Genomic DNA, 16,728 nt, shown 5'->3' on the forward strand with positions numbered 1-16,728 from the left:
CTTGGTAATTATTACTTTACAGAAAAGTGGGACTTCAGTCTTACTGGTTCTCTTTCCTGCTTGCTTGGCTGTTTAAAGACACTATGCAGTGGATCCCATGGCAAGGAACAGAGGCAGGCCACTAAGCTCATGAAACTATAAAGAACTGAGGTGTTAACCCACATGGAAATGAATCCTGCTAACAGGTGAGTGAACTGGAAAGAGGATTGTTCCCAGGAGAATCCTGGAATGATTGTAGCCTTGAGATAGATACCCAAAGCAGAAGAGAAACAGAGACTATGAAATAATGAATGATGTTCTTTGAAGCCATCAAGTACTGGTTATACAGTGATAAAGAATACATGGCTAAAAGAATTAGTTCCTTAAGAACTTTTCATAGTAGTACCTCCTCAGAAGGAATTTGTCTTTATTTTTATAAAAAAGTTTCTTCTTTTATCAAAAACTGGAAAGATATGTAACAAAAAATTGTGCCTTAATATTGCATTTCATTTATACATAAGTAAAATAATGTTACTGTCAGCCCTTAATGAGTCAACCAAGTGAGCTGAACAAACTCCCTAAACACAATTTTGTTTCTCAAATTCAGACAATTTTGAAGACATTATATTTTATGACTTTCACATTTTCCCAAATGATCAACTCTAAAGGCCAAAACACTACTGAAAGTGAAAAATATTTATTCTCATAAACATTTCCACATCAAGAAAAAAAAGCCTGCTTTACTCTGAGCATGGTATTCTGGGTTTCTGTAAACAGATTTGGTATTGCATGTTTGGTGTGCATGCCATATGATTCAGCGCCATGGAAAGTATCATGTGTTTAGTAAATAATTCCAAGTTGAATTCCAAGTAATTGCTTGCTGAAGAAACAGTCTCACTTCCCCAAGATTAGCATAATTTTTAAAAAGGTTTTTTTCCCTATTTAATAGCATTTATCCATATAGTCTACAATGATCATGCACACTTTATATATCCTATGCAGAGAAGACACAGAGCAAATGTATTATTTTAGATAGACTGATATTGTACCTTACAAATTCAGTATTTGAGCCCAAAGTTACCTTACAGCAGTCGGACTTGTGCATATTATAGTTCTTAAAGTTTTATTATGAGTTTACTTGTGGTTAATTACAAGGAAAAATTCAGACAAAAGAAAAGGATGATTATATTTAACCCAAGTAGAGTGGTCTGTTATACTCTGCGATACAAAGCCAATTTATAGAGTTCCATTCTAATGCAATACTATTAAGGAAAAAAAAAACAGAAAGAAAAAGAAAAAAGCCTTCATGTATATCTAGCTTTGGACTTTTACACAATTATTCTTAAATCTTTTACAAATAATTACTAAAAATAAACTTATGGAAATGCTTTGATAAATTTCTTCCTTTTTTGAATGCCCTCCTTATCTGTAGTTGTAGGAACAAAAAAAGTGGAATTCTGGAGCAGGGAGAGGGTGGTAGAGCAGGATCACCTGACCTCTCTGAGCTTGGTTTCTTCAGTTGGGCCATTAGGTGCAGTCCTTCCCGATGTTCCCATCCTAAGATGCTATGCCAAAAGGAATCTTAAGTCCTATTCCCTACTATATGAAACCCAACATAGAACAGCTCGGTGGGAAGAAAGGAGAAAGAGAATATGGGTATAGTAAACGTCTGCACTCATGTTTAATAATTTTCCTCAACCTTTCCTGGGTGAATCTTCAAACTCCCCTTTGTAGTCTTGCATGTTATTTTTCTAATGATGTCCGCAAACAAAAATACCTTTCTGAACTTTACTAAAAGTAATGAATAATTTATTTCTGAAAGAAAGAAAGAAAATACAGGTGAATGTTTTGGCTACATATGGAAAAGAAAGAAAAACCAGACACACGTTCCAGAGATAACATGTTAGAGTGAGAGACATACTAAGTGTTACCTGGCATAGCCAGCATGTCTCCCAGGTTTCCACCTTCTCATATGACACAAATTTCAAGTTATAATGGGTGCATTTCACAAATAGATAATCTGGGGCCTTAGAAAATGTACATAGTTATTCATGTTACATGGTTTTTCAATTTAGAAAGAAATAAACACTAATTTGGTAGAATAAACCATTAGTTACAAGATGGTTATAGAAAACTCTTTAACCTTGAGCCTGTGTAGTTCTCTCTCTAAATCCCCAAGTATGTAAAATGCACATATTAAGTAGAAAACTACTACAGGAGCTTCTAAATTTTATAGACCTTAAAATTTTTGGTTATCAGAGAACTTCATATGTAACAACTTATTGAAATATGTATACTTGTAAATATTTTCACAAAAATTCACTATAAAAATATTTTAGACTTCAATAAGTCTGTAAATTCTAAGCTACTGGCCTGAAATACGCATGCCAGAAATATATCTCACTGCCATATTCTCAAAAAATTTCAGATAATTAGGATATGTTTCCCCAATATAATTTTATATCACATACCTCAATGACTTGCATGGCAATGTTGGATTAAAAATGAAAGAAAAGTAATATTTTGTTCCTAGATTTTAATACTTTGAAAGAGACTAAGATCTTTTATACATATTAAACTATAAAATCTCATTTACATTATCCACAGTTCTGTTTATGTGATTATGGAAGAGTGATATGACCATTTAAAATTATCCAACAAATTGTGAGGAAAAGTTCACAGTGTTTTACAGTTACTAACACTCTAGTTTAGACTATAAGTTTCAAATCTTTAATTCATTTACAACAATTTTGGTAAAAGTTAATCAGTGCTTTACTACATTGACACAACTAAGGAATCAAGTGTATTTAACAATTTAGCAAATCATCTCTATGATCTCAAAAAATGCACACATCTGGGATATATTTGGAGTTCAGCAAAACATTTAGCCGTTTCTTATGATATAATTAAAAGAAAATAAAGTAACTGATGAAAGATTATAATTAGATGGATTTGTCACTGAATTACCAAAAAGTCATTAATAACTGGTCACGCACAACACTGTAGAATATTTGTAGATATTAGAAAAGGAATTCATTCTTAACATTTTCTGAATCAGATTTTTCCTAAAACTACACAAGAAATATAGACATCTAATTTATAAATTATATAAAATAGAAATTTATGCTATATTATGAATCCTAATGATATGAAAAAACTGAAGCAATGAAACAAAACTAATGAGCTTAAATTCACCAAACACAGCATGTCCTACACATAAGTGTAAATGAAGCCTGTGCAAACACAAATGGGAAGCAGCCACAGCAGGTGCTAAGTGATTATAAAGAAAAGCTTACCTAATCCTATTTAACTATAAACACTATATAAATCAGCATTGTAAAGGTACAGTCAAAAAAATACGAAAGAAGTCAGAGACCATCTACCTACATTATCAGAAATATCACATATGGAAAACAGGCCTTCCTTAAACAAGAGAAACCATGTGTTAAACTCTTACTTCACAGTCAAATTGATACATATTTCCTTCCAAAGAGTTGTTAACACATGGAAAAATCTATCCAATGAAGCAGCACTTGATGTTATGTCTTAGAAAAAAACTAATAAAAAATCTAGAAAGGCTCCTCTGATAAGAGAATTAAAGGGATATACAGTAACAATGTAGGAAAATAAAAATGGTAATCATAGAGAAGGATTAGATTTAGGGATTAAAGCCTAATGTATGAACACTAGGAAAAGTTCCACCTCACACCACCATGGAAAGCACAAACCAACACTGTTTAAATTGTGGATTTTTTTTCAATGCACAGTGAATACAAGTTCTGCCTAATGTACATTATATATACATAGTGCTGGCAGAATGACTGTCAATTAGGCACTCAGCAATGGAAATACTGAATTAACCAAGTGGAAAAATTCATACAGGACGTAAGTTGGTAAGACAGTGACCTCTGCTTATGATATGTGGCAAGAAGTGTTTCCCAAAGTTGGATCTAGGGAATAGTAATCTCACGAGCTGTTCATGATTACAGAGTTATAGGAGCAAATAAAAAACAGTATTTCCCTTTCCCCCAATTTGAAGATGTGAAACACTTGTCAGTACATCTTGGATTTGTGCAAAACACTTCATTTAAAAAGTGTGTTTAACTCTATGTATTGATGTTTATCAAACTTTTTTAACTGTAACTCTTTCAATGGTATATATAATCTTGAAAGCTTACTTTCATCATTACTTAAGCACTGACAGTCGATATTTGTCATTCAGATTATGAGAAGGTATGGTAATTAACTAGAGAAAAAGTACATTTGTTATCACTATGTTTATAAGCAGCAAGTTGAACTTTGGATAGGGAAAAGGGGAGGGAGGAGAAACAAGAGGGTATGGGGTTTGGAAAAATGGTGGAATGAGATGGACATCATTACCCTAAGTACATGTATGAAGACTCAAATGGTGTGACTCTACTTTGTGTACAACCAGAGGATGAAAAATTGTGCTTTAAACGTGTACTATGAATTGAAATGCATTCTGCTGTTGTGTATAAGAATGAATAAATTAATTTTAAAAAATAATGAAAGTAAGCAATACCATGAGCCTTATAGAATTGCTAGTTAAATATAGGAAAGCAATTAAAAATTTAAATTCCAACTTTGGAACATACTGACAAAACATTGTTCATCTAAAGTTCAACTCTGGGAATTTTCTCTGTTTATTTGCTAAATCTGACAATCCTGCTGGGCATGGTGGCACACACCTGTAATGCCAGCAGCTCAGGAGGCTGAGGCAAGAGGACTGCAAGTTCAATGCCAGCCCCGGCAACTTAGCAAGGCCGTAAGCAACTTAGTGAAACCCTATATCAAACTAAAAAATAAAAAATAAAGAAGGATAGAAATGGGGCTTAGTGTTGAACTGCCCCTGGCTTAAATCCCCAATACCAAAAATTTAATAAAAAGGAAAAAAAATTAATCTGACAATACTATGTGGGCTACCTAGTATAATTTATTGACCAATGTACATCATTATTTTTATTTTTGAAACATAGAATTTTTAATTTCTCTTCCAGTACCAAAAAGTTGTTATTATAGCACATTAGTAGATTAGTAATCTCACAATTTTAATTTCCCTTATTAATAACCATTTGCTTCCAACAAGTTTCTGACTTATTTTCTTAAAATTATAGTCCACAAAACATACATTTAGGTGATATCTACATTTTACCTACCTGTGAGTAATTTATGAGAAGACCATATAATAAAATTTTTCTTTTTTTCATTTTCTTTGCAAATTCCCTAATCCACATTAGGCTTTCCATTTTCTGACTGGGAGACACTAATTTAAAATCAAGAAAATGTACCTGCAAAATATAATAGACAACAAAATATCATTTGCTTCAAATTTCCTCTTGAAAAATTAAAGCTTATAGTATAATTATAATATCCTAATGACTGTTATTAATTTATGTTAATTTCTAGTTTCTTCAGGCCAGAAAATTTAAAATACCATGGATTCTCTTTTATATAGACAGTAAATATTACTAATACAATATTGAGAAAATGCTAACATTCTATTTCAGCTTTTATTAGTAAAATATATGTGATTTCAATAACTCAAACTTAATACATAATTTGTAAATAGACAACATATTTAGCATGCATATTAAGAAATTAACAATATAAATGAAATTCAAGGGAAATAATTATCTAATTATGTAAATAAAGATTATTTTTAAAAAGTAAATTGTAATGGGCATCTTGAACACATAATTATCCCATAGGAAACTCAAGAGGCTTTATTTTTAATAAAAAAATGATTTTTAAGCAGCATGAAAAGTCTTCTTAAAAATATTCAAATTACCATTTTGTCTTGAAGCATTATTTTTCATTTAAACTTTAAGGATCTCAGGGAGATCATCAGTTCTACAAGTTATCAAGATTGTCTCTTATGAAAGACAAGGGATCAAAATCATAATTTGTAAGAAATAACTTAAAATGTGTATGGAATGAACATTAGTAAATATGTATATTTTTTCAAGAACAAATCAATATCTCAAAAACAGCAACTTGTCCAATCACATGCATTTATTGACTAGAAGTATTTTGGAACATATCCCATTCACACTTATATAATTTTTCCTTCCTCCCAACGCTTCCACATGCAAACACACTCCATGGAAAACACACATTATGTCCTTGGTTTTAACACATGGAATGAGTTTTCCCCATGACACCACATTTGCTTTTCCATAGAAAAGTACTTCTACAAATTTCTGTGTGTGCACTAGGGATTGAGCCTAGAGCCCCATGCTTGCTAAGCATGTCCTTGACCACTAAACTACACTGCCAGCCCCCATAATATCCATTTTTAAAAAGAATTATGATGACCATGAATGATACCTATAAATTTGGTAGATATTCAATAACTATTTCCTAGAACTTTTCATTAAACAAAGTTAATTGAAAACATACACATAATAGCTACTTCTTCCTGAAATCTAACATGACAGATACAATTACTGTCAATTAAGATAAATATATAATACATAAAAGCTAAAAAACACTTAATCCATAACAACCCCAAAAGAAAAGCAGTTTTGTTTTGTTTTGTTTTCCAGCGGGGTGGGGTGGGGTTATAAACAGAAAGAAGGTTTTTCTGTCTTCTTAACAGCAAAAGACTAGATGATAGGACCTTGTGACCTTGAGGTCACCTCCTACCTCTGTTTCTCTAGAAACTCATAAAGGTAGAATTTCAGCTACTTAACGAGACAACATTGTTTATGGTAAAAATAACTCTTTTCTGGTGAACCACAACCAGACTGGAAGAACTGTGAATGAACTCTAAATACCAGACCCACTGTAGGTGTAGTTTAGATTATAAACAAGTATTTGGGACCTAGACCCTCAATACCCATAAGCTATTGCACAAGATGTTAGTTTCTCTTGGTAGATAAAGGCTTCTATCGGGGTGTCTCACACACCACCTTCTGAGACCTCCTCCCCTCAACCTTGAACTGCTAAGAAGTGCCCCAGACTGAGGAGGTAAGATACCCATCTGTACACCTTATTTTTTTCCTGTCCTATATTATTTTACATAGTTGAATAAACAACTACCATAAAGCCTGCTTGTTATGAATTTGAAGTATTGGGCACAATCAAAATTACTGGTAGTAGGCTTGCAAACAAAAGCAGGCTAATTTACCAAACAAGACAATTCAGAAACTATAATCATGCTAAAAACCTGAAGCCAGAGAAATGATGGTGTAAATTCCTCCCCTTAGCCAATATTGTCAGATAGTATATATTGTAACATAGAATAAGCTGGATTAAAGAATACCCTGCTGTCCGTTGTTAAAAGCCTCAAAGAACACCAGGCATGCTGGCTCATGCTTGTAACCCAGCAGCTCAAGAGGCTGAGGCAGGAGCATCATATGTTCAAAGTCAGTCTCAGCAACTTAGATAGGACCTAAGTAACTCAGTGAGACCTGACCCTGTCTCTAAATAAAATACAAAATAGGACTGGGAGTGTGGCTCAGTGGTCGAGTGCCCTTGAGTTCAATCCCTGGTACCACTGCCTTCAAAAAAAAAAAAAAAGCCTCAAAGAACTATTTAACCTTAAAGCTACAAAGCTGCTTGTATTATTTAAATACAAGGAAATGCCACCATGTTCTTCATAGTCTATATGAATGTATTGCCTTGGAATTCTGCAATGTACAACCCGGTCAACCTCACTGTTGGTGCACATAGGTAGGTAAATATTTCTTGTTTAATACAAGTTTTCCACCAAATTTTGAGTTTTGAATTGTCTCAAAGTAGTGGGAGAGAGTTTGTGGGAAAATATCTTGAGAAACAGAATACACAAAACTGTTTTAATTTGCAATTATGGCCTCCATAGATATTTAAAATGCACACAAATAAACAAAAATGCTGGCAATATTAATTGCATAAGGGGTGATGGACACAATGCAACTCGGAACCAAGTTTTTCACAGTGAACCTGTCATGGAGGCTAGCATGGGAGGAAGTGTATCTCCCAGGAGCTAAGGCATCTCTCTCCAAGGGCAGGTCGTGGAGCAGGTGCAGCTTTGAAATTTTCCTACAGGCTTCTGCTTCTAGTGAGTCAATCAAATAGAAAGGTTTTTGCCATCTTAAGGTTATAATCAATTCTATTAATATTTTTCTGACTGCTCTCATCTGGGAAATTTGCCGGTGAGCTGATACCCATCCCACATGGACCTACCTCCCACATTTACCAATCACATAGAAGTTAATTTTTCATACAGAAACCCATGCTATAGCAGAAACATCCAGGTTAAAACGAAGAACATAATACAATAGTTTCTGGAGTTCCTACACTCTTATGAAATGTCTGAAGAGGGACTAGGAAGTTTTCATTTCGAAACAGCATACTCTAGTTCCTTGAAAGAAACAAGTTCATGTCATTTGAAGATATCATTAGACCAGTGCTGTTCTCCACAGATGGAAGAATTAAAGAAATAGTATACAAAAGTAAATTCTAGGCTAGCTATTTATACATCTAACCACCTTACTATGTTGTCCCATTGAACAAACTACTTGAACTATAGAAAACTGAACAAATGGGAAAATATTACAGGTCCCAATTGTGAGTATTTCTACAGGCTGAGCACTGTAGTTGATACAACTAACTCTTAACAATATACGGGTATAGACCCTGACCTCAGGAAATGTATAATCAGGCAAACAAAATTCAAGTGTGAGGAACAACACATCTCCAAATTCTCTTTCACCAGCTGCAAAGACCTGATGACGTCATGAGAAAACAAAGGCGATCTTCAGCAGGTGTTTTTCCTGATACCGTAAATCTTAAAAAACACACAATAGTTGACACAGTGCTACTAATGTTCAACCTCTAAAATACATCAACCATTTATGAGTTCCAGGAAAAGAAATTCAGTTGGCACAAAACCAATTTTAATTTTTAAAAATCAGGAAGGTTTATGCAACCACATCAGAGAGCTGTAAAATGATTGTGGTAAATGAGGAGCAATGTTTTTGCCTTAACAAAACAAACATACAGTCTAGACAGGTTCACATCCACTGAGATGGAGCAGAACTCTTCCTCTGTGTTGAGTTCTACAGATGAAGGAGATACAAATTTTTAATCACTTTTTGAACTATTTGGTAATTCACATGGAAGTTACAAGAAAACAGTTTTTCCTACTTTGCATGACCCTTTTAGCAGTTCTTTTTCATGCATATTCATAAAAGATAAGGATACCTCTTTCTACCCTTCAAAAAAGAACCTCTAATTTCATTTGAATAATAGGTAACAAATTTACTCGAAAACAAATTAACTCAAATGGAAAACTGCTCAAACATTCCCACATGGATCACTTCATACTTGGTGGGTGGGGAAGATTTCTGGCTTTCAGGATTTGGAAAAACCTCCTCTGTATGTCCTGTGTCTTTACATTTAGTTCTTCATATGCTTTAGATTTGTCTGGCAACCTTTTAATATATTCCTGATCCCAGATGAATTTCAATTAATTTTTTACATTTTAAAATGTGATTTTCATTTGTCTGAGGTCAGATATGTTAATTAAAAAATTACAAATAAACACTGAGCACAATATTCCTTAAAACTCCACATTTAACACTTCTTTTTCCAGAGTCCCTGTTCACAGGAAGGTCAGAGAAGAAAGTCAAGATTTGTGGTTTTAAGAGGAAATAGGTTCTGTTTATTTTACTAAGAAGAAAGTCAATTTTTGGAGCTTAAGTACATACCCAAATAATGCATTGCTTAATGCCCACCAAAGTGGAAGGATGGATGATCAAAACGAAAGTTCTGGTAATTATCAAATAAATGACTTAGGAACAATCAGTAGATAGACCAGAGAGATTCTCTGAATTCACACACTACATACTGCAAAATTATCTACATATGTGTATAGAAAAGTAAATTAGATGAATTAAGCTCAGCATGTTCAAAACATGGCTTTTCAAAAGTATGAGGGAAATATAATAACTGATGAAACTTGCCAATTAGTAACCAAATCAAAGGAATAGTTTATATAAAGGATTGGAAAAAATTTTAGAAAAACTTTCATCTGGCTTCAACTATTTATAAATTGTTTGGATTCTATTAATGAAAATTACTTTAATTTAATGAACTGTACTATATAAGAGTAAAAAGAACAAGTATATAATATTGAACCATTTCACTAACGAACAAGTTTAAATCAATGCCATCATGAAAATCAATTCATAATTTTAATGAATAGAAACGAATTAAGTAAAAAGCTATCATAGAAACTAAGGGAAATTTTTTTTTCCAAATATTTATTTTTTAGTTACAGGTAGACACAATATCTTTAGTTTTTTGTTTTATGTGGTGCTGAGAATCAAACCCTCATGCACACTAGGCATGTGCTCTACCTCCGAGCCACAGCCCAGCTCAGAGCAAATGTTTTTGACAACTCATTATAAACCTTGACAAAATAAAATACCATCAATACTAATAGGTTGAGAAAAAATGGCTTTTATCAAAAGACAGTAAATAAGAAAAATAGTAGCTCACCTTAAAACATTAACCAGGCAAGCTGGGGGCATGTAGCTCAGTAGTGGAGCATTTGCCCAGCATGTGTAAAGCCCTGGGTTAGACCCCAGCACCTCAAAAATGGACAAAACCTTAACCATACAAAAAATTTAAATTCTCTTGATTTAAAGAGTTAAAAAGCAAATGTTTTATAGCATCATTAAAAATGTTATATTTTAGTACACATTTTCTTTAAGAGATAATTACCTGGAAGATTAACAAAACCAGAACTTAATACTTTAGTCAAGATATTATTTTAAAAGTCATAAAATAAAGCCAGGTGTGGTGGTGAATTCTTATAATCCCAGAAACACAGCAGTCTGAGGCAGGAGGCTCTCAAGTTTGAGGCCAGCATCAGCAAATTAGCAAGGCCCTAAGCCAGTCATAAAATGAAACTTTTCAATTGTTTTTCACAAGGTGGTTTCCCCTAGTAAAACTTTATCACTGATGTATAATTATCTTAATATCTTAACCTCTATACCATCTTAAACAAATTTTAGAATGAAAAGTAAAGTGGTCTCAATGATTAATATTAAGCATTGGTTTGTTTGGATATTTAATAAATACCATTATTTTCTTTGAGGAAACCATCAGAGAAAATAAGTCACCAAAGTGAGAAACTAAAAAGTGAGTCTTTAAAACTTTTTTAGTTTACTATACCATCTTTATACAAATGCTCCTCGACTTCTAATAATGTTATATTCTTATGTACTCACCATAAGTTGAAAATGTCTATGTTGAAAATGCATTTAAAAACCTAAACTATGAAGCAACTTATCTCAGCAACAAAAAACAATGTAAAATATCAACTGTTTACCTTTGTAACTACATGGTTGAGTGGCAGCTGCAGCTTGCTAACACTGTTCAACGTTGCAAGAGACTCTCACACATGTATCACTAGCTAGGAAGAGTGTAAATTTCAAAAACTGAAGAATGGTTTTTACGAAATGTATATCACTTTCCTACAATTGTGAACTCAAAAAACCTCAAGGTGAACCATCTTAATTTAGGACTGTCTGTATATTTTACTGAATTGTCAAAAATTTCATTTTACTTAAAATTCATTAAGTGTCAACTGTTATTAAAGTTTTCTGAAGTTCACCTAGATCAGCATTGCATAATTTTTTGGAAAGAATATTTTTGGACTTTACAAAAAGGCCTTGTGATTTAAGCCAGCCACTGCAAAGTCCACTGTAATACCTTGAATTTATAAGGATCAATTCTGATATATGTACTTATGTCTACTGATGATTTTAATGTGTATGTAATTAATGGGTTTCAAAGGAAAAATAATTTTGAAAGAGAAGATATCTGAATTACATGGGGAAGGGTGTTGAAGGACATGACCAAGATGCTAAAATGCAGGTATGTACATATATATATATATATATATATATATATATATATATATATATATATATATATATATATATATATCATACTAAAATAGCCTCCACAAACTCATTATTTGCCCATTCTTAGCTATAGCAATTATTATTTAATAATCTCAGCAACAGTTGCTTAATCTCAGAAACTGATGATTATTTCAATCTTTAAAAAAATTTTAGAACTTGTTATGTGAACCAATCTATCCTGTAAAATGTCACATGTGTATTCAGGAATTTATATTCTTCAGATGCAGGCATGTTTTGTGTATGGCTGTTATATTCATTTGTGATAGGAAAGTTTAAAGCTGGTGCTTCCTTGCAGATTTTGTATGATTTGTCCATTGTTGAAGGTGACATGTTGCAGTCCCATATTACCATATCATAATGTATTTCTCCCTTCAGATCTATTTACTTTATATATTTGTGTGCTCTAGTGTTGGTTACATATATGTGAACAAATGTTACATAATCCTGCCAAATTAACTCCTTCATTTATAATGGATCTTTTGTCTTTTACTTTTTGAGTTAAAGTCTGTTTTATCCAACACAGGTATAGCTATATCCTGGTCTCGTTCAGTTTCCATCTGCATGGAATACCTTTTCCTATCCCTTCATTTTTCAGTCTATGTCTTTATACATGTAGGGAGTCTCTCATAGATGGTACAGAACTTGGGCATTTTAAAATTCATTTTTATTGGAGTTGTTCATATTTTTAATGTAAATGTGTGTGCATACACATGTATACATATATAATACATATATACAGTGATTTAAAATGTGTAGCTCATTTACACCCTTTAAGAAACATTTATATCGAAAAATATGCAAAATAATAAAGGAAGAAAAAGTAAGACAAAGAGTGGGAAAACCCAGTATTCTGGTGAAAGGAAATTTACTTAAGATGGACTCAGCTACAACTAGCAGAAAGCCCTACCTCATCTAGCTTGAACAATAAAGAAAATTTATTATTTCAAAAATCAGAAGATCCTGGTTAGGGATATCAATCCGTTAGCTCAATTTTGTCACCAAAAACTCAATTTCTTTTCACCTTCCTACAATGCCTGCTTCTGAAAGACTCCCCTCAATATAAAAATGTTGTTCAATTCAGACACCGCATTTAACCAGGAACAAATTCAGTAGAGAAAGAAAAATGTAAATTGACAAATTCTGTTGGTACACATTGGAAGCAAAAATTAGAAAGCCCTGTGAATAAAACTGATATTGTTATGAGAACCAATCTATCCTGGAAAATGTCACATGTGTAGTCAGGAATGTGTATTCTTCGGATGCAGGAATGTTCTGTGTATGGCTGTTATATTATTTAAATTCTATGATTGAGACCATCATGATGAATAAGATATAAAGGCACATACCTTTACTGTCAACAAGAGAAACAGAAATTAAGGGAAAGAATAATCTAAGGAGAAAGACCATAATTTAAACGTGAAACAAACTGAAACACAGCCCAAATCTGAGGACTTAATGAAAGGGTATGACTCTGATTCTCAACAAGAAATCCAAAACTCTAATCAGGTAATTTAGAAAGATATTTGAATTACCCAATAGTTACTTTAGATACATAATAGACAAACTAATTACCCAACCTTTGTTATTTTTATAATTTGAGATAGTTTTTATATAGAGCATTTATTAATAAAAAAAAAATCATCCTAAAAGCAAATGTTCCAAGGTTTCAAAGTAGGTCTGTACAAATTTTTAAATAGGTCTCAAAATTATTTTATCTTTATGTACACATATAGACTGTCTAATTTCTATGAGATAACTGACTCAAGTTTGATTTTCTGAAAACTTAAAAGGTCTTTTTTTTTTTTTTTTAACTTAAACAGGTATTTTCTCCTAGTTCTAGGGGATAGAAGTTCATGAGTTCAGTTTCCCCTGAAGCCTTTGTGTCCTTACAGATATCTGCCTTTGCTATGTCCTCATAAAATCTTTACTTTGTATGTCTGTATCCACATTTCTTCTTCTACATTGCATACACATGGGATTAGGGTATCCCCAAGTGACCACATTTTTGATGTATATTTTTTATTGACTTAGTAATCACACAATTTATGGGGTACAGTGAGATTTTTGCACATAATTGGCATATGTTTCACCTCAGTCATTCATCATTACTTTGGGTTAGGAAAATTCAAAATCTTCACTAGCTCTTTCAAAATATTCAATTAGTTATCAACCAGTTATATTGCTCTATAGATTAGAATTTATTCTTCCTGTCCAACTTCACCCATATACCTGTTAATCGTCCTATTTCCATCTTCCCCTATCCTACACCTTTTCCATACTCTAGTACCTTCTGATTGAAGAATTTAATCATCTATTTCTATTCAAGATAAAAAAGGATTTACTACTGAATTTTTATCATTTTCTAATTGTCCTATGAGTCCTTCCTTTCTTGCTGCCTTCCTTTGTGGCTAACTGGATTTCTCTAATAGCATATTTTGATTACTTTTTATTTTTTGTGCATCTACTCTAAGTTTTTGCTTTGTGGCTACCATGAGGCTATCATAAATCATCTTTTAACAGATTATTTTAAACTGCTGACAATTTAAATTTGATCACAATTAAAAATTATGCTTCTAAAAATTTGAATTTTTGATGTCATAATTCACATCCTTTTGTATTGCACATCCCTTATTATATAGGGTTAGTGTTGACTTTCAACTTTCTTTCCAAAGATAAGTGATGTACACACCAACCTTAGATTATAAGAGTATTGTAAATTTATATACTTACTTCTACCAGTGAGTTTGTACTTTCAGATTTTTGTTGTTGTTGTTCATTAGCATTCTTTCCTTTGAGCTTAAGGAATTCCCTTTCCTACCTCTTGAAAACAGGCCTCCAGCTTGTGTGTGCCTGGAAAATATTTCTGAAGGACAGTTTTGCTGGGTAGAGTATTCTTGGCTAGCAAAGTTCCTCCCCTGCTCATCACTTTGAATGTATCAACCTTTTGCTTCCTGGCCTAAAAGTTTTTACTCAGAGGTTCTGTGTACTATATTGAAACTCCCTTACATGTTATTTACCATTTTTTTTCCTTGTGCAGTTTCCAGGATCCTGTATTTGACAGTTTAATTATAATCTCTTGAGGGTAGTCACTTTTGGATTGATTATGACTAGAGGTTGCTTTTTTTTTTTTTTTTTTTTTTAATCTTCCTCTACCTGGACATTTATCTTTGTGTGTGGAAAGTTTTCTGCTATTATTTCTTTAAATAAACTATATAACCCTTGTTATGATTTAGATCTGGCATGTTCCTAAAAAAGCCCACATGTTGAAAGCACAGTTCCCAAAACAGTCCCAGGATGGGGCTTTTGGCAGAGATTGGATCATAAGAGCTCCAAACTCATTAGGGGACAAATCCATTGGTAGCTGGATGGAGCATTTCAAGGAAAGACTCACTGGAGGAAGTAGGTCACTTCAAGGATGTCCTGGAAATGCTTATCTTTCCACTTACACTCCCACCACCCCTACCTGCTTCTCAACTGCCATTAACTGAGAAGTTTTTCTCCACTATGCCCTTCTGCCATGATGTGTCTGCAATGGAGTCAGTGAACCAGTGACTGAGACCTCAGAAACCATGAGCAAAAAAAGCTTTTCCTCCTCTAAGGTTTCCTTGTCAGGTATTTTCATCACAGCAGTAAAAAGTTGACTAACACACCCTTTATCTTTCTCTTTTTTTAACACTCCTCTTTTGATGTCATCCCATAAATCCCATTATCTTTATTCTTTTGAATTGTTTCTCTAATTTTCTTGAAGTTCACTGAGCTGCTTTCAAACCATTATTTTGAGTTCTTCTCAGGAAATTCATACATCTCCATTTCTTTAGGTTACATTACTGGCATCTTATTTTTACCATAAAATGATGACACATATTCCAAGTTGTTCTTGATCCTTGTGGTTCTGCATCTATATATAATTAAGAAAGTAGACACTTCCTTGGATTCCAGCCTTCACATTCTGTCTTTGGGAATGTTTTGTGGTAGACATAGCACTAGAACTCAATACAATTGTCAGAGGCGCTGAAGTTTGCCTGCTATGAAGCTTGTCAAGAGCCTCTTGCAACTGCTGTTAGCCCAGCAGTGATATAGGCTGGAGATGCAAGACAAAGTTCTGGGCTTAATTTGTTTTCTTTACACCAATTTCTCTGTCCTGTGCTGCCTGGGCTTGAGGGCAGTGTGATGTGGGTAATATAAACTGTCCTTCCCACTGGTTTCAAAATATCTTTTCTTACTACTGTGCTACAATCAGCTATTGTGACCTCTCACTAGTTCTATTGATTTTCACAAAGTTACATTTGTGAATAGATAGTTGTATAAAGTGATATTTCGGTGGGGAGACAACTGCCAAGAGTCTTACTGCGTCATCTTTTTCTGCTCCTCCAGAACATTTCATGATTGCAAAAGGGCTAATGAATAGTACCTATCTAAAACAAAAGTTTATATAATATCATTACTGGTCATAAATTCCACTAAGTTTGTCATGAACTTTTGTGTCTGTAATACACAAAAACTTCCATTTCTGCATAAAAGTTATCATTTAAATTCCTGCTATAAAAAAAATAGATCTAGAATATGTAAAATTGGAGTGTCAAGTAAAAATGAGTTTTTTATTTAACTGTAAAATATGTTTTCTGAAAGTACGGATGAAAATTGAATTTGTGTAAATAAAAAAACTCAAAATTGAGATGAACAAACATATCGGTTCAAGTCAGAGTGATAGGGACCAAAGTTAACAATTGGTCTTATACTAAATATAATAATTAGTCCTGCCTAAAAATCATAAAATATCTAGAATGAAACAAAGAGTTTCCAGTTAACT

General features: G+C 33.0%; 1 protein-coding gene across 3 annotated transcripts in view; it reads right to left on the minus strand.

The window, feature by feature from the left end:
* The window catches only part of Crppa (CDP-L-ribitol pyrophosphorylase A), a 312,498-nt gene that overhangs the window by 113,592 nt on the left and 182,178 nt on the right, over window positions 1-16,728 (minus strand). For all 3 annotated transcript variants that reach the window (XM_071608033.1, XM_071608031.1, XM_027932651.2), the window contains one exon: window positions 5,157-5,288. In XM_071608033.1, coding sequence (XP_071464134.1) covers window positions 5,157-5,288 — 132 coding nt within the window. The remainder of the gene's footprint in view (window positions 1-5,156; window positions 5,289-16,728) is intronic.

This window comes from Marmota flaviventris, chromosome 1 (genome assembly GCF_047511675.1).
Source record: "Marmota flaviventris isolate mMarFla1 chromosome 1, mMarFla1.hap1, whole genome shotgun sequence".
In the NCBI taxonomy this organism is placed as follows: domain Eukaryota; kingdom Metazoa; phylum Chordata; class Mammalia; order Rodentia; family Sciuridae; genus Marmota; species Marmota flaviventris.